This window comes from Tribolium madens, unplaced genomic scaffold, assembly GCF_015345945.1.
Source record: "Tribolium madens isolate multiple individuals breed KSU strain unplaced genomic scaffold, Tmad_KSU_1.1 Scaffold_11;HRSCAF=98;Tcas5.2_LG3b, whole genome shotgun sequence".
In the NCBI taxonomy this organism is placed as follows: Eukaryota; Metazoa; Arthropoda; class Insecta; order Coleoptera; family Tenebrionidae; genus Tribolium; species Tribolium madens.
The window spans coordinates 5,828,580-5,847,440 of record NW_025400975.1 but is presented as its reverse complement, the minus strand read 5'-3'; the positions used below and the strand labels follow the sequence as shown (position 1 = coordinate 5,847,440).

General features: G+C 30.6%; 3 protein-coding genes across 4 annotated transcripts; all 3 read left to right on the top strand.

Moving 5' to 3' along the window:
- Positions 1–1,612: 1,612 nt before the first annotated feature.
- Positions 1,613–9,815, top strand: LOC123004772 (15-hydroxyprostaglandin dehydrogenase [NAD(+)]-like). The gene is made up of 5 exons (XM_044398203.1): positions 1,613–1,830; positions 1,880–2,000; positions 6,173–6,279; positions 6,331–6,659; positions 9,427–9,815. The coding sequence occupies exons 1-5, from the start codon at positions 1,738–1,740 to the stop codon at positions 9,536–9,538; spliced, it is 762 nt and encodes a 253-aa protein (XP_044254138.1). The 5' UTR covers positions 1,613–1,737; the 3' UTR covers positions 9,539–9,815.
- Positions 9,816–11,157: 1,342 nt separating this feature from the next.
- On the top strand, positions 11,158–14,162 carry LOC123015923 (15-hydroxyprostaglandin dehydrogenase [NAD(+)]-like). Its single transcript, XM_044416008.1, has 4 exons — positions 11,158–11,348; positions 11,394–11,635; positions 13,520–13,626; positions 13,672–14,162. Exons 1-4 carry the CDS (start codon positions 11,242–11,244, stop codon positions 14,143–14,145), a joined length of 930 nt encoding a protein of 309 aa, XP_044271943.1. The 5' UTR covers positions 11,158–11,241; the 3' UTR covers positions 14,146–14,162.
- A 12-nt stretch (positions 14,163–14,174) lies between these two features.
- On the top strand, positions 14,175–17,205 carry LOC123015916 (15-hydroxyprostaglandin dehydrogenase [NAD(+)]-like). 2 transcript variants are annotated; one of them, XM_044415994.1, is made up of 5 exons: positions 14,175–14,265; positions 14,325–14,397; positions 14,445–14,673; positions 14,724–14,830; positions 16,723–17,205. In XM_044415994.1, exons 1-5 carry the CDS (start codon positions 14,225–14,227, stop codon positions 17,191–17,193), a joined length of 921 nt encoding a protein of 306 aa, XP_044271929.1. In that variant the 5' UTR covers positions 14,175–14,224; the 3' UTR covers positions 17,194–17,205. The 2 variants fall into 2 exon arrangements, with proteins under 2 accessions (XP_044271929.1, XP_044271920.1); XM_044415985.1 differs by having other exon boundaries at positions 14,442–14,673.
- The last annotated feature ends 1,656 nt before the right edge of the window (positions 17,206–18,861 follow it).

Genomic DNA, 18,861 nt, shown 5'->3' with positions numbered 1-18,861 from the left:
TTTCGCATCTAACAGATTGATAAATTGTCTATTTAAAAAAAAATAAACTTTTAATGTCTATAATTGATAAATGAATTAATTGTAGCAACAATGCCTATCAATATCTGAGCATTGTTAATACTATGGCTACCATAGTAATTTCACTACGAATCACTTATCCGTTGATTTATCCAGAGATTGTAAAAGTCGTTATAAATACTGAAATTCGAATTATTTTATTGTAAAAATAAAGAATAATGGATTCAGTTTAACACAAATGTGATTATTAAGTGATATTTCTTTCATCTCTTGTGCAACTGTGCACTTTTTGGCTACTGAAACAATAGTAATTATTTTTTTTTTAATGTTTAACCTTAAATCTCTTTTTAGTTATTGACACCTAAAAATAAATAATTTTAGAAAGACAATTTAGTAATATTTGAAATGCAAAAACAATAAATAGGGTTTTCCATTTAACTTTGTTATTGAACTTTAACAAACGCCTTCATTTTTTTATCTTTTCAAATGCAACACACCAAAAAAATGTTACAACCTTATAGCTTGTACCTTTTTCTTTGCAACAGTGAAAAAAAGATATTTCTAGATGTCTTAGTTTTTGTGTAATACATTTTTAAAAAGTGCATGTTTTCGTCAAAAAAACCGTCTTATTTTTAAAACTAAGCAAAATCGACCAATAAAAGATTAGCTTAAAAACATTATCATAATAATCTACATACTAAAACGCTAAGAAACATATGGTGTTTCATTGTATTGTAACTTATTTTTGAGACATGCTGTATAGTTAGAAATAATTTTAGGCGATGGACTAGATTAGTATCTATGAACAAAAACACGATTAGCTCGTCACAACAAACTTTTATTTAAAACAAAACTTGTTTTATTTTCACCTGAGGATGACCACTTTGTGGTTGAAACGCGTTGTGTTTTAAATAAAAGTTTGGTGTGACGGGCTAATCGTGTTTATGTTTATCGTTTCCATACCAAGAAGATCCAAGAAAAAGAAGATTAGTATCTATCAATGTCCTATAATTTTTTTTTTAATTTTACCATTTAAAAGTCACCTTTTCTACTCGCTGGGACACCCTATACTTCTTCGCCAGATAACCGACTATAGTATATTTTAAAGTGTTATTTTGAATTTCTTGCGATGATGCATCGAAATCATGGTGTCTTGTAAAGTCATTAGAGGATTTAGAAGCTTTCTCTCGTTTCTTCATTTATATTCTTGGTTTCCAAAACTTAATGATAAACGACTATCTTTTACTAATTTTAAAACATTTATTAGATGTCTTTTAAACTCTTGATGTGTAAAGTACATACATTTTGTAAATAAACACAAAAAAACCAGTAATAAATAAAGGATTTTTATTAAAAATGTATCACTAGTTGTTTCAGTTTAATTCTACAATTTACAACTTTACAAAGAACATCATTAAGGTGTATGGTTTAACTTCCACATCACTAGTCCAAAGAAAATTATAAGCATGGTCACAACGCGGAACACTTTAATGATTCATTGAAGTTCTAAGAAATAAAAAATGTTAACAAACATTTGTACGCTACCACCTGCGCACTGAGCCCTCGACTTCTCCCCCTTTAGACGTCGCGACGCTCGCAGGGCGCGGCCCTCAGTCTGCATAAGCTTGCCAATAATAACACATCTAAACAATTTTGGAATCTTTATTTTCATACAGTCGTAGTTTTTTTGTAAATATTTTTTGTAAATAACTCCACGAAATGGATTTAAAAGGTAAAGTCGCGCTCGTAACCGGCGGTGCATCTGGATACGGCAAAGAGTACTGCAAAGAGCTTTTCAAGCACGGATGCAAGGTAAGCATTCCAGATTGTGCAATTTTTAAATAACATTCGTGTCTTCAAGGTGTCTATTTGTGATATCAACACAGACGCAGGCGAAGACTTGCTCCACCAGTTGTCAAAGACTGCCAAAGATAGAGTGATTTTCTGCCCATGTGATGTAACCGATTATCCCCAATTCGAAGGTAGTTCTCTAATTACAACACAAACTATTTTTAAGTTCGATTCCGATTTTTTTAAATACATATTGTTAAAATTACCTAAAAAAATTCAAACTTTTCACTTTCATTAATTAAAATAACACAAAAATGTCCATTGCTCGTATCCTGAAGCAGTTTGGATTTTTATAAGCAAAAAATTCATCTTTAACCATTGTTTTGAATTATTCTTTTCCAACAAAATCTTTGAAAAAGTGAAAATTAGTATGTACATAAAAAATGATAAATAACATTCCAAATTACACTTGATTACACTTATTACAAGGTAGAAAAAAAAATGCATGTTTACTAACGTAGGCTACTCTTTGAACAAATTTTTCTTCTTTGTGGAACAATTCCTGTATTTAATCAAAGTCTTTATTTGATGGGCAAAAATAACTTTTTCAACTCTACCAGTAGATTTCCTTTACTTGTGATCATTTTACCATTATTGAGTTGAGTTTGCTTATTTCTGACTTGTTGAGAAAAAGAAATTGAAATGGATGTGAACATATTTCTGATTTAATTTGCGATAACCGACTTATCAGCAAAATAAGATATGTAGATGATAGATGATAAATGATAGCAAAGTTGCATCTTTTAATTGATGAGGAAAACGTTTATAATTGTGCGTTGTTCTTGATTACATCTAAATATCGTTTCAAATCTATAAACAAAAAGGTAGGATGTTCCATAAACGTTGTACCAATAATTGTTTCATTTTTATACGACTCAAATAGAAAGTAAGTTTTTCCACCTTAATTTCAGAAAAGAAAGTGGCCAATTACCTTTCAGAGAAGTAAAAATTTTATCTCCCAAGAAAGTATAGTACGAGTAGATTACATACCGAAATGGGAATTTGATGACCAAGGCGCGAAGCGCCGAGGTTATAAATAAGCCGAAGGAAATGGCCACTTCCCAACCTAAACCTGATATTTCAAAATTACACTGTACTACAAATTAAAAAAAATGTCCTTTAAATAAAAAATCTGGTGTGAACATCACACGACTTTCCTTAGCCTACTTATTTGAAAAACATACTAATAACGACAATAATTTAGTGTAACCTTTGCGTTAGTGCCATTTGCCGGATTAACGAACACACACACAAAGTAAAAATAGTTTTTATAATAAAGTAGGGTCTGCTAAATTTGAATATGACCTCTGTTTAGTTGTATCACGTAAATTTATTAAAATAACATAAATAAATTACTTTTGACACTTTTATTATTTTATTAAAAACAATTATGTATTTTAACAATTTTAACAATAATCTTCTGATGTCTTTATTTTTTAAAGTGGATACAAAAAAAAAACTGTTTTATTTATTTTACGAAGCCATTGAAGTCCCTAAAATTAGTTTTTTCGGACTCAATAAAATAGTACGTAAAATCGTTATGTTATAAGGTAGCACTTTATATGCACTTTTTCCAGTCTTTAGAACCTCGAACATGACATTTAAGTGGTGTAGTTGAAGTATGAACATACATATGTAAATTAGTGTTCATCAAGGATACCACCCTTAAATTTCCTTTTATTCTATCAATTTGCATTGTGATGGTAACGAAAAAATGAAATTGATGACGCACAAGACTGCCGTCGCAAATACGATAATAATTATTTATTTACCCATAAATTATAATATTACTAAATTTATGTATTTTACACATGCATTTTTAAAAGCGTTGAAAAATTTGTTATTTTATGAAATTTTGTATAAGTTATTAGTCTACAAGTTTGAGTACCTGTAGTTGGTCCTGTATTTTTGGGATAGTCTAAAAGAAAGATTTATGTGAGAGGTGGACTCTAGTGGTTGAACAAAAAAATCCACTAAATGAAAAAGCGTATAACTTTTTGTATTTTATTGATTTGAAACCGTTCCGACTAAATCCCCCATTAGAAGTATTGGGAGTTCTAACAATAATATTTATCTAAAATTTTGTTTATAGCCATAATCATTTAGATTCTGCTCAATGAAAATATTTTCAAGATGGCAGCACTTCCGGTTAGACCGGAAATGGGTACCAACTTCGTTATTTTAAATAGAAAGTTATGTTTTTTATTGCGTTTTTGGATTACCAAATATACATAAATTTAACCGTTTTTGAAATATTTGACTTTTTTGATTTTTTTCCTCTCTAAAAATCGATTACTCAACCATTTTTAATTATTTTGAAATTGTATTTGGGCATATAAAAAAGAAAGGTCAGATCTTTTCTTTCATGTATTTATAATTGGAAAAATAATTAACAAACCTCCAAAATTTAAGGTTACGTTTGGGAAACTTCAAAATCCCGTAACTGGATTTTTTTCAAATGGAAGGCCCCAATTTTTCTTCACTAAATTAAAGAGAATTTGATTCTGCATTCCCTATACCTAAATTTATTGATTTCCAAGTTATTTTGACTTTTTTTTACAATGGAAGAAATTCATTACTATCTATCATTATTCTTTTCGTAAATACAAATTAAATTTATTTAATCTAAATCTGAATAACTCTTATATTCATTTTTTTTCTTATTTTTATGACAACCTGTGCTAAAGTTGCTAATGAATTTCTCACAATATCAAAAGAAATTACTATAACTTGAAAACTATTAAACATAGGTGTAGATCGAAACAGAACTGAATTCTCCCCCATTTAGTGAAAAAAAAATTGGGGTGTTTCATTTGGAAAAATTGAGTTAAGGGTATTTGAAGTTTCCTAAACGTAACCTTACATTTTGGCGGTTTGTTAATTATTTTTCCAATTATAAATACACCAAAGAAACTTGTCTTAATAAAATTACAGTCTTTGAAACAAATTTTTGTATAGTCATCATAAATTTGCCAAACACCCAATAAAATTTAGATAAATAAAAAAAGTTCTATTTTTTGTGACACTTGCTCATTCCATAATAACTACTGTCCCATATAAAGAAATATTAATAAATATTTCTTATGCACGTGTAACTAAAAAAACTGGGTAAAAATCTCAATATAGGTTGTACCTATCCAAAAGTCTAGAAACCATTTTTTGTTACGACGGATGCACTCCAGATAAGCCTTTAGGTCATCAACTCATCAAAGACAAATAACTTATCCTATTTATTATCTTATTAATTGAAATTATTTTTACGATGTAAATACATTTTCATGTTTATTAATTAGGAGAAATCAATGTCTGGTGACTATTATCATATTTTTTTTTAATATTTGTGAATTAAATACTGTTGCTGAACTAACAAATCGTCAAAAAGCACATAAAATGTGTCCGAGCTAAGGGGTATGAGTCTAAACTAAGGACGAATGACACTAAAATCGTCTGAAATGACATGCCTTCACAAAATTCGATAAGAAATCAAAATCCATATGTTGAGCCACTTAATTTTTTTTAAGTAAATTCTTTAATCTTTGGACACGGGAATGACATAAATTTAAAATTGATATTACACATAAATCATTTAGAAAAAAATTCCAAAGGCGATCGCTTCAAATTCTGTTTTTTTTAGGTGTTTTTCAACTCGATTTATTTTGCATTTGTAAAACCTAATTTGTATTGAAAAATATATCATTCCACGAAGAAAAGTATAAGCTTTCAAATGCCGTTTTCGAAAATTTATTTTTTGGCAAACTCTAGTCTTATCGAATTAATTGAACGCCTTATGCTTTACTACACGGGACAACCTTAAGGGTATTTGAAATTTCCTAAATGTAATCTTCATTTTGGCGGTTTGTTAATTATTTTTCCAATTATGAATACACCAAAAAAGATCTAACCTTTCTTTCTCGTATATATGGTAGAGTTATCGATTTTTGAATAGAAAGACTCAAATCCAAAGAAAATTAAAAAGGTCTAAATATTTAGAAAACGGTTAAACTTAGGTATAAGAAAAAAAAATGAAAACTGTTTAAAAATGACTTAAGTAATCCAAAAATGCAACCTTTCTATTTAAAATAACAAAGTTGATATTCACTTCCGGTGTAACAGAAAGTGCCACCATCTTGAAAATATTTTTACTGAACAGAACTTAACCGATTACAATTTCTTTATCACGTAGTTTATTTTTTATTGAATTCTCATCCACTTGTAAAAAATGCACATTTTTCTTCTTCTTTGCCGAAGAAACCGAATTTGAACCACTCAATGTACACCTTTTTTAATAAACCAAATGTTGCAGAGGCTTTTCAAACGACAATTCAGAAGCTCGGAGGCGTCGACATTGTTATAAACAGTGCATCGGTGATGAATGACCGACTTTGGGAACTGGAAGTAGACGTCAATTTGGTATGACACCAAACTCATTTAGCCCCAAATTAATTCGAAAATAAATTACAGAACGGCGTAATCAGAGGTTTGCTTCTGGCATTCCGTTTCCTAGGACGAGACAGAGGCGGCCCGGGAGGCGTCGTGGTGAACACAGGTTCCAGTTGCAGCACCCACCCTTTTGTCTCTTTGCCGGTCTTCACGGCCACTAAGCACGCGGTGGCGGCTTTAACCCGTTCATATGGAGATCAATATCATGTCAACCTAACGGGGGTCCGTGTGGTCGCTTTATGTCCTTCGCCCACTGAAGCCGCGCTTTCGGGGGATCCTCGTAAAAGGATTCTCAGTGGGGAATACGAGCAGGCCTGGCAGAGGGATATCAGCAGTACATCGGCAATAAAGTGAGTAAGGAGACCACTCTCCAAAACCGAAATCCTCCTCTAGACAGAAAGGGTTATTTTATGTTTTTTTGGAGTGGTGAATGCGATTTGAAATCCGATTTAATTTTAATTGAGCAGATTTTAAAAATGTTGATTTTACAGTTCTGAAAATGGTTTTTCTTGATTTGTTTTGAGTGTTTTTGTTGTCATTTTCCTGTTCATAAAAAAGTAAAAAAGTGGTGTGTTTTAATTTTTTCACAGAAACTAAATTTTAAACCGGTTTGTTTTCATCGATTCTACTTCTTCGAATAATTACATTTTTCAAGTACGAATATTTGATCTGAATACTTATTAGATTCCAGATTTTAGGCTTTTTGCCTTTTCACATTCTTTAAAGTCAAAACATTTTTTGGTGATTTTTGAAAAAAAGCTGTATCGTAAATTAGTGAAAAATGATCGTATTTATTAGATTTAAAAAATCCATTTTGAAGCTTCAAGTTTCTAGTTTTGAGATCTTTTGGCAAAAGTTTTTTCTGAACTACGGTTATCACGCAATCTTAAGAAATTTTGCGAGAAAAATGTTTTATAATTTTTTGTTTGTTTTTGGTTTTGGTCCACGGACTTGGAAATTTTTTTTCGTTAAATTAATGCATGGGCCGGATATTTTGTTTTTGCTTTTACTTTTTCATATTCTCTTGAAATATCTCGCCGAGATTTTAATGAAAAATGATCCTTTTAACTTTGATCATCGATATCTCAGGAACCAATGACCGCACAGAAAAGGTAAAAGTAATTTCAAAAACAGGAATAAATCTCCTACAAGATCCTTTTTTTTTGAAAAAAATAATTTAACATTGGTTTAAAAAGAGAAGAAAATATCTTCTTTCATTCTTTTGGTAAATTTATAGCATATTCACTGATGGGGAAACTTTTTACAGCTAAATTTTTAAATCGATCTATCAAACCGTTTTCTCGAACCAATTTATCAAAGTTTTAGAAAGAATTAAAAAAATAAATAAATGTACTCTTGTACCTACATATTGTTTCTTCATCAAAATAAAAAAAACATTTTTTTCAAGCTTTGCTCAATTTTGTATTGAATTGAAAATATTAGAAAAACAACCTTAATTATGGTCTCATTATCTATTATTCATGTTTAGATTATTATCAATCTAAATATAAATTACAAAAAATACAAAATTAGTGCTCTCGTTTTATTTACAAATTAAGAAATTTTGACCATGTATCTCAAAAAATTAAAACAACTTATTACTACTATTATTTATTACTGCCCTATCTCCGTGAAATATTTCATTCAAGAAAAAGTTGTCATCAAATTTCTCTTCGTAATATTGCTGACCTGTCATTACCAAAGTTTAAAACAGCAATATTTAAAAGATCTCTCTCCCACAACACAATAAAGTTATACAATTCTTCTCATTTGTTTGAAGAAAAACTTTGAGTGAACAATTTTCGCAAAAAGATAAAAATACATTTTTAAACTTCTAGTTTTTTACTTTTGCTTTTTGTTAGTTGCTTATTGTTTTATTCCCTGTTATTTTTTCTTAAGTAGTTTTTTTTTAAATTTTAGTTAAACTTTAATGCAATTTTTCATTTTTATTAATTTACTTTTCTGTTAATTTGTTTTACTGTTATTTCTTTTTTTTCTTTTTTTTTGTTAAGGGGTTTAAGTACGAATAGCAGTTGCTAAACTTCGCCTCTTGATTATTTATTTACTTGTACGTACAATTCAATAAAGCCGCTTTATTGATATTATTATAATTAATAAGTGTCCTTTCATTAAAAAAAAATAGAGAAATTAGTGAAATGTGAAAGACTGTTAGCAAACTTTCGAAAAAAATGCTCAGAAGATCCAAACTTTATTTACACAGTCTTCTTGACGAATTTTCGAGCTTTGCTCTTGTATCTGACAAACTATTAATATAAATAGTCAAAAAAATCCGATTCTTCTTTTGACGTCTCTACTACTGTCTCTTTAAATCTTTGTACAACTACATAAACTCACCCTGTATACAAAATTTTGTCGGCACTTGAAATTTTTTTCGAAGAGATTTATTAATTACTCGTCCTTTTACTTTTATAAAAAATTTATAATATTTTTTTATACATATCTATATGTATTTTATATATTTTTTAAATAAAATGTTGTTTATTTTTATATCTAAATGTTTTATAAAGTTAAAAAAATAATGTTATTGGATAATTTTAGGTTTGAAGCTAAATGATAACCCAATTGTCAATTCTTTCTAAACACTGGTATTTTTTTAATTTGTTTGCAATTCAGAATCAATTACGCTTACCTCAATTATCTCACGGATATGATCTGTTAAAGAGCAATTTTTTATTCGCAAAAATTGATTTTCAGTTCAAAGTCTTTACATTCCATTAGAAATTTACTTTCCTGATACTCGAAAATGTAAATTAAATTTTATTAATTAAACATGCAATGATTTTCTAAGATGGAAGAGCATCAACAACTTCAGACAAATCAAATTTTCGTAATATGGAATTTGAAAAAATTTTATTATATGAAAAAGTAAGATCCACAAAAGCAAACAGGTTCTAAATTTAAATTCTGCATTACTTTTGTCTTTTTTCATGAACAATATAGTGTAATATAAACACTCGAAAAAAAAGGCCACCTTTAGAACACCAGAAAACAGCCAGAACATCAACAAACATAAAGTAACTTTTTTTGTCTAAAGGAAAACCAAAAAAATTTGGGAAGTGTACAAACAGATCGATTTTATGACGCTGTTGTACTTAGGGCCGAAAATTTGGGAAAAGCGTTGATAGAAATCATCCAAAAGGCGCCTAGTGGTTCCAGCTGGCTGGTGGAAAATTCGACGCCTCCGAAAGAAATTGTTCTATTTTCATAATTCGTTTTTTTTATAATCACACTCATTGGGCAAAATTATTATCTTTTATAGCTTCGCAACGCCATTTCATGTGTCATTTGATATAGCCATTACATAGTTAATCCTAAATGCTTGTACTATAACAGCATGATTCAGGTTAGATGTTAGTCGATGAAATTTTATTTCAAAATTATATCATCGCATTGTTTGTTATAACTGCTAACAGCTGAAATTTTTATCTGATTATTGTTTTTATAAAAAATCTAAGAGTGGAACTCAAAATTATTATTAATTGTATTGCTTATTGACTTTATAAAATGATTGTAACTTTTTTTAATAAACTGGGTTGAAACCCCATGATTTTTTATTTACTTTCCTTTCTATTCCTAAGACATTTTTACTGTTTTCTTATTGAAAACAAAAATACCTTTTACAAACATTTTTTGGATGTTTTGCTTCAAGGTTTTGGTCAATTTTACTACAGTTGAAAAAAAAACTGTTAAATCTAGAGGGTGCTGAAAGAAATGTAGAGATAATTGTGAATATTATGCACAACTAAAAAAAGGGTCCAAAAATTAATTCTTGTAGCCACTTTTTTGACCCATTGAAACAAAAACTACTAAAAGGATTTTTTGTGTGACAAAATTTCGATTTTTCAACTTCCAATATTAAAATTAAAGATAAAAAATCTTTGTTTTATTTGTTTTTTTTTTTAATAAAGAATATTAGTATTCATACATTTTTCCAGTTTTTTGTTGTCCTTCTTGGTCAATCTGTCTTTTTAATTAGTATTCGCCACTTCTTTTTTTTCTTTTCTTTTGGAAAAACCGAAGAGGGGATTTATTTTTAATGTTAAAGCGGCGCGAAAGAGAAAGTCTCCGATTATAATTCGATTTAATTGAAAAGAATTTGAATTAACTGGCACGGACAATATGGAATTGCACAAGCGCTCGATTCTGACATAAATAATGCGATTTGTTCTAATATTTTGCTGTTAATTACTCCACAAATTTACCAACTTTTCACATAAAATACTCACTATTTTGTAAGAACGCAATTATCTTTATTATTTATTCCCGTTACAACTCGGATAATAATTTACATTGAAAACTTTTGACAAATGACAGATTTAGAGCATATTGTATGACAGAATGCTTTAAATGCTTTATGGGAAAAAATCACAAAATGCTTCGAAGCATGCAACGTTCTTATACAACGCTAAACGGAAATTCTACTGAAATTTATTCAAAAGATAGGGTAAAATTGGGAGAGATGGACATGAAGAAAAAGAAACTACAACAATTATAGTTGAAAACAATAAAAAAACACTACTATACACTTTAAACTAAAATTTCAATAGAGTACAGTCACCGGCAAAGTTAATGTCGTACAGGAAGAAAAAAAGCGAAAAAAATATTAAATTTGAAATTATTTTTATTAAAAATTTTTAGATATTGTAAAAAATCTCTTAAGTTACCTAATTTTTTATTAATTAAAAACGCAAGATTGCTACTAACCTCGGCTTCGCCTCGGTAAATCAGTGCCATTTTCGCTGAAGTCCAACTTTTCGTAATTAATATTATTTAATTGTTGCCAAACTTTATACTTTATCGAGAGTTTACTGTCATTTTGAAGCGACAATGCTGCACTGACTGACATAAATGTGATAACAATGTCATTTATTCACTTTCTACTAAAATATTTATAGCAAATATAGGAAAATCATGTTTTGTCAAGTTCAATTAAAAAAATTAGAAACCCTTGTTCGGCTAGTGAAAACCATCACAAGATTTCATCACAGACAAGGCCCAAATCCAGTCAAAATTGTTTGGTAAGTAATTCCGACAAATCCAACTTGAATGTGACGCAATTTTAGTCCAGGAAAACCAAAACCTTTAATAGATTTCAACTGCAAAGTAGCTCTAATAACTGGAGGGTCCGACGGTATCGGCTTATGCGTAGCTCACGAAATCCTCGCCGAAAACAGCAAAAATGTCGCTCTTATTGGAGTGGATAACACCAAAGGACGCGAATCTGTGCACACTCTTAACTCAACTTACGGAAGAAATAAAGCGGTTTTCTTCAATTGTGATGTCCAGTCCAAAATTCAAGTCACCGGTAACCCCACTTGTCTTGCTCCTAAAACCTATAACCCAGTCAAATTAGACAAATCGGTGGAAAAAATCCTAAAGAGTTAAATTTTTTTTAAACGCTTTCTTTATACTTGGGTAGACATATATCAAAAATCCTCAAAGGTGTCTTTTTTTGGTTTTTTGCTTATATCTCGGAAATTATCACTCCTATAGGTTTTTCTCTTCTGATCAAAATTAAAGCTTACAAAATTTCCTACAAAAATGGTCCTTTGCATTTTTGTTGTAGGACTAACCGTAAGCGAGTTATAGGGCAGACAAAAATCATCATTTAAAAAATGTGCTTTATCTGCATTTAAAACAGAATTAGTCTTTTAAAAAAACTGACATTAAATTGAATTTACTGGGTCCAATACTTCATTAAAGGAAGAGGGAGTCACGAGGGTCTATAAATACAAACTCATCGTTTATGTAATTTATGCAGAATTTTCTGTAGAAGTCTATTTCTGCAACAAAATTTCCTACAAAAATTGTCCTATTCATTTTTGTCGTAGGACTAACCGTAGGCTTCAAAAGTTTGGAGTCTACATAAAATTGCATTAAAATACTTTGAAACACATTTCATTAGTTTATGGTAAGTATTTATATGTGTAGAGCGTTCCCCAACTAAGCTGGTCTGCCTGAAAGGTGACTCGGGTGTAAACATTTAAACGGAGATATAAAAAAAATTGGATGAAAGAGAGAATCAATCTGTAAGGGGGTTAAATGTTTAAACAAAGATATAAACATAACATTCTTTAGAGGTGTAAAGGGGCACTAAAATCAGATTTTTCGAAAATTAGTTTTTAAGGGAATAAAACGGTGTGCGCATTTAAAGGGATATAAAGACATTAAATTTAGAAAATATGATCCTTAGAGAGTCTAGAAGTGCACTTTTCTAATTTTAATGAAATAAAATAAAGTTTAAACGCTTAAAAACAAAATTAGAAACATGAAATTTCGAATTTTGAGAGTGCAGAAGTACACTGAGACGACACTTTATGAAAATCAACATTTAATATTTATCCATAAACATAGCCCATGCGAAGAACGAAACTACTATAACTGAATCCTATACATAACATAGGTAATTATCTAGCTTTATAGAGTACCTAAGCCTATGGAATGGTTTTGTGAACGGGCTTTTTCCCATTTTATATCAGAAATACACGCGGACAAAGTCGCAGGCAAATGCTAGTTCAGCATATAAGGATGACTCGGAAGACTTGATAGACCCTCGTGGCACCTTCTAATAAACTGTTGGATCCAATACATTCAATTTACTGTAAGCTTTATTCAAATCATCGATATTAAATCATCTGTTTATTAATATTGTACTGAACAAGACTGTAATTCGGTTTTCAATGTTTAAATTGAAGACGAAGATGCAGCATATGAGGACGACTCGGAAGACTTTACAGACTCTCTAATGAAGTGTTGCACCCAATAAATTCAATTTGCTTTCAGTTTTTCGAATCATAAGATTAATTCTATTTTAAATGCGGATAAAGGACATTTTTTTAAATAACCTTTTTTTGTCAGCTTACGGTTAGTCCTACAACAAAAATGCAAAGGACCATTTTTGTAGGAAATTTTGTAGGCTTCATTTTGGATAAGCAGGCATAAACCGTTAGGAGTAATAGTTTTCGAGATATAAGCAAAAAAAAACAAAAAAAGGCACCTTTAGCCCCCTCCCCCTCCTCGAGCTCGCCTCCCACCTTCGGGGACTTTTGATACATGTCTACCCGAGAATCTTTATTTAAACGCTTTCTTTAAAGCGTTTTAAAAAAATTCCAACTCTCTAGGCTTTTTTTCCACCGTTCGCCCTATTTTTGTCTAAATTTGACTACTATTAATGCAATATTTCTTAAAGATTGTTTCACTAAAGTACTGAAAGAGTTCGGGAGCATCGACGTAGTGATTAACGCCGCTGGTGTTTTTGACGGCCGCTGCTGGGAGAAAGAAATCATGACCAATCTTGTACGTTTCAACGCAAACTAAATAAAAGTAAAAATTCAGTTTTAGGTAGGAACAATTCATTGCATGCTCGAAGCGTACAAAATAATGAGCAAGGACGGCACCGGCAGTGGTGGAGTCATCCTCAACTTCTCTGGCCTCCACGGAGTCAAACCTCTCTTCCCTGCGCCAACTCTCTCGGCAACTCACCACGGAATTGTCGGACTTTCGAGGAGTTTCGGCCACGAAACCAACTTCAAAACCACCGGAGTTCGCGTCGTTACACTTTGCCCCGGAATCACCAACACCAACTTCATCAAGGATGCGGAAAAACGGGCATTGAACGAGAAAATGGCCAGTCAATTGCAAATACTTTTGTGTAAAGTCAAGAGACAGAAAGCCGATGCTTGTGCACAATCGGCAATCCACGTTTTGAAATATGGGTCGTCGGGGAGTGTCTGGGTGGTGGATGGGTCGAAATTGTACTCGCTAAATATCCCAGATTGGGAAAAATACCGAATTCTTGAATCACAATTAATGTAATAAAATTTTTATCTAGAGATCTCTTTTCTTGTGTCAAATGCACGGTAAATGTCAAATTACAAATAGTTAATTGGGAGAAATGGCTCTGTTTAGGGAATGTACGAAAAAAAATTTGTTACCGTAAGTGAAAATAGCACAATTTGTTAAAAAATTTCCCTAGACTCAATAGTGCGTTTCAGGGGTGTTCTAATTTGTCGATATTTTTGTGACAAAGCAAGAGTTAGAAAAACACTGTCTAAAGACTATTCACAGGTTATTAAACTATAGTTTATTGCTAAAAATAATTCACAATTCAGCAGGGAAGAACACTGAGTTTGGATCAAAATGTTGCGATAATAACCGGAGGAGCGGAAGGAATAGGATTAGCTATAGCTAAAGTTTTCTTAAAGTGTGGATTATCTGGACTTGCTATTGCAGATTGCAGCAAGGAAAAGGGGGAGGAATCCATAAAACAACTAGCTTGCGAATTTGGCGAAAACAAGGTTCTTTTCTTCGATGGAGACATGTCACAATCGAAAGCTTTTGATCGTAATTATTTTGAAAAAAAAATTAAACAATCGTCAATTCGCATGTTTCAGGAGTGTTTAAAGAAACACTGAAACATTTTGAAAATGTTAATATCGTTGTCAACAATGCTGGTGTAATGAACGATGTCAATTGGGAGTGCCAAGTCAATACAAATATGGTAATTTCCTGACACAAGGCGACAAAAAAGTCATGTCGTGACAACTTGACAAATTTCATTTTGTTCGTCTCAGTGAGACAAATCAAATGCACTAAAAAAAAATTAAAAAGGCCACACACTTTGAATAAAATATTTTTTTTCTAATTTAAATGAATTTAAAATACTTTAACTTTAAAAAAACATTACTCAATAACTATTAGGCCGATTTCCTTCAAATAAAGACCATTCTAAAGGGATGGCCTTGCCCTTTAGAATGATATAAAACTTGAAATTAAATATTGGCAAACTTTTCTTCGAACAGTGTTCGAAGTAAATCGAAGTAATCTAAGAAAAACCCTACGAATATTTTTTTTCATTATTACTATCGTGCAGAGCATCTCTTTATTAGTTGTAATCCAAATTTTCAAAAAAATATACCGAGTAGTTTTGAAGATATGATTTTTTGAAGTTAAGGTTTGCTAATCAAGCATTGCTCCATATATGTTAATCTTATTTAAAATTGCATTTTTATAAAAGTATTTGTTTTAAGACTCTTCTTTTGCTTAAAAATGGTCAATTGCACCTTCTTTGTTCTAATTACAATAAACAAAAACTGTTTGTTTACTTAAAACAAATGAAGAGTACATGCGTACTAATTAAAGCAAATAAGAAGTTTTTTTGTTGTAAAAATGACCACTGATCATTGAGCAAAGAGGATCTAGAAGTTTAAGGCACGAGCCTTAAATATAAGGGCAAATCTTTTTCAAATCAAATCACTTTCCATTCAGATTTCGACTTGTTCACTTTGTTCTAGCTTTCTGAACTTTTTTTGAAAATATTCTGAGCAAATGCTCACTTTTGAGTGATGTTAAATGCAATAAGTCACCTGATTTATTTTGTTGGTACATTCTACGATTAGCTTCAGTTAGCTTGTAGGTAGTAGTTGTTGTGATAAAAGTTGCACACGAAGCAACTGACTTATTGCATTCAACATCAATAGAAAGTGATAAAAAAGCATTTGCTGAGAACATTTTCAAAAAAAAGTTCAGAAAGCTAGAACAAAGTGAACAAGTTGAAATCTGAATGGAAAGTGATTTAATTTGAAAAAGATTTGTTCTTATATTTAAAGCTACTGCTTTAAACTTCTAGATCCTTTTTGCTCAATGATCAGTGATCATTTTTAGAACAAAAAAACTCTTTATTTGCTTTAATTAGTACGCAGGTACTCTTTGTTTGTTTTAAGTAAAGAAACAGTTTTTGTTTATTCTAATTAGAACAAAGAAGGTGCAATTGACCATTTTTAAGCAAAAGAAGAGCTTTAAAACAAAAACTTTTATAAAAATGCAATTTTAAGTAAGATTAACATGCATTTCTCCTATATGGCGCAATACCTGAATAGCAAACCTTAACTTCAAAAAATCATATCGTAAAAACTACTCGGTATATTATTTTAAAAATTTGGATTCTTACTAATAAAAAGATGCTCTACACAATGGTGACGAAGAAAAAAAATTACTCCTAGGGTTTTTCTTAAATTACCTCGATTTACTTCGAACTTCTTCGAACACTGTTCGAAGAAAAGTTTGCCAATATTCAATTTAAAATTGCATATCATACTAAAGGGCAAGTCCTTCCCTTTAGAATGGTCTTTATTTGAAGGAAATCGGCCTAATAGTTATAGAGTAATGATTTTTTAAAGTTAAAGTATTTTAAATTCATTTAAATTAGAAAAAAATCAATTGATTCAAAGTGTGTGGACTTTTTGAAATTTTTTTAGTGCATTTGATTTGTCTCACTGAGACGAACAAAATTATATAAAATTTGTCAAGTTGTCACGAAATGACTTTTTTTTGTCGCCTTGTGTTATTATTAAACTAACGGTTCAGAAAGAAGGCAAGAATGTATTTTTGCAGTCTAGTACCATAATTGGTACTTTACTTGGGATGCAGTACATGTCGAAGACTTCTCTTGGTCAAGGTGGGACTATTATTAACGTGGCATCCATCATGGGTCTCATTCCGTCTTCTGGGTACCCCATTCATACATTGACACAATTTGGAATTGTTGGATTTTCGCGAGCTATTGGAAATCTCAATCACTATGATCGTACTGGTGTTAGAGTTACTGCTCTTTGTCCTGGTTTGACAAACACAAAATTGTTGAAACAAGCTCCTTATCATGCCATTAATGATAAATTTCGAAAGGAATTCAAGGAGGAATCTGGTGGATGTGTTTTTCAAAAGCCGGAGAGTGTGGCGTTGGCAGCTTTGGACGTTCTGCAAGATGCCCTTCCGGGATCGGTTTGGGTGGTGGAGAATAATAGTAAACCGTATGAAATTAGATTTCCGGAAGTTGCTGATTTGAGATTTAAAAATAAATGCTAAATTGATGTTTAATGCTGAATAAATTGAAATTAAGCGACACTTCATGAGCCGAAGGCGAAATTCTTCCCATCTCGCTTTCGGTTCTGTATTTCCTGCTGTCCTGTACAGTTTTCATGGAAAACAAGTATGTTTTCTGACTTACTAACAAGTACAACAAAAGAAATTTTCTAATTTGAATGCACTGTTAAAATGCAAGAAAAGTAATCTTCCCTAGGACGTTTATAAATGTTTCTGTTTCTATACACAAGTTTTTTGGGAACAAGTTAAGTGCACAGTATATTATTTAAACGTCGAGTATTTTTGTTCAGTAAAAAGAATAAATGCACAATGAACTAATAAAGCACAGTAAAATAATAAATGCAGTAATAGTATATTTTAAGCATCAAGAATATTATTTAAAGGTCGAGTATTTTTGTTCAGTAAAAATAATAAATGCACAATAAACTAATAAAAGCACAGTAAAATAATAAATGCAGTTATAGTATATTAAGCATCAAGAACGGTAAGAACATTTTACCGATCGAAGACAATTGTTTCTCTGAGATCTGATGCTTATAACATTTTTTGCGCGATTGATTTTTATTAGTTTTTTTAATAAAATATCTAAAAAATGTTCTAGAACGTTTTTGAATACTTACCGACTTAGCAGCAATAAATAAATAACTTACCGACTGTCTTGGAAACAGACGTAGTAAAGAATCAAATAGAGTTCAATCGCGCAAAAAATAATAAATGCACAGTAAAAATAATAAGCTATTAATAATATTATATTAATAATAAGCTATTATGTCAAGAGTTTTTAAAATAAAACTTTTGTGGTCTTTTTTTTCAACACTAATATTGAATCATAAATTTTACTAAACTCAGAAATTGTTATAAATAAATTTTTCGAAATAATGTTAAAATATACTACAAAAAATTAAAGGAACAAAAAATTTTCCAAAATTTTTTGGTGATTTTTGAAATGCTGTAACTCAACGAAAAATCGTCGTATCTAGATTTTAAATAAAACCATTTTGAAGCTTTGAGTTTCTAGTTTGAAAATTTTTTGGCAAATATTTTTTCTGTGCTACAGTTTTCACGCAATTCTAATAGCGCGAAAAAAATTACAAATGTTTATGTTTTTGTTTTTGGTCCACGGACGAGGAGATTTTTTTTAGTAAGTCAATTTATAGGCTGGGTGGCATGTTTGTTTACCTTTAATATGCTTTCTTCATATTCTCTTTATGACAATTTTTCGCTGAGATCATGGATATCTCAGCAACCAATGACCACATAGAGAATATAAGGGTAGTCTCAAAACTGGAATAAATGTCGTATAAGATCCTCTTATGATTTTTTATAATTTTTTTTCACCTTTAACATTGATTTAAAGAAAAGGGATAAAAATAAGTTTTTACGTTGTTTTATTAAATCTACCGCGTATTCACCAATATTGTTGGGGAGACTAATGTTTTTAGGTGTTTTTACAGATTAAAGTATTCTTCACAGCCCTGCTCATTTATAAATCGATCCATCAAACCGTTTTCTCGGACCGATTCATCAAAGTTTTCCAAAAAAATTAAAGGAACAATTGCACATTTTGTTTCTGAACATTGCCTAATCTTCATCAAAATGAAAAAAAATCATTTTTTTTAACTTTGTTTACAATTTTAGTTATTTGCTAAT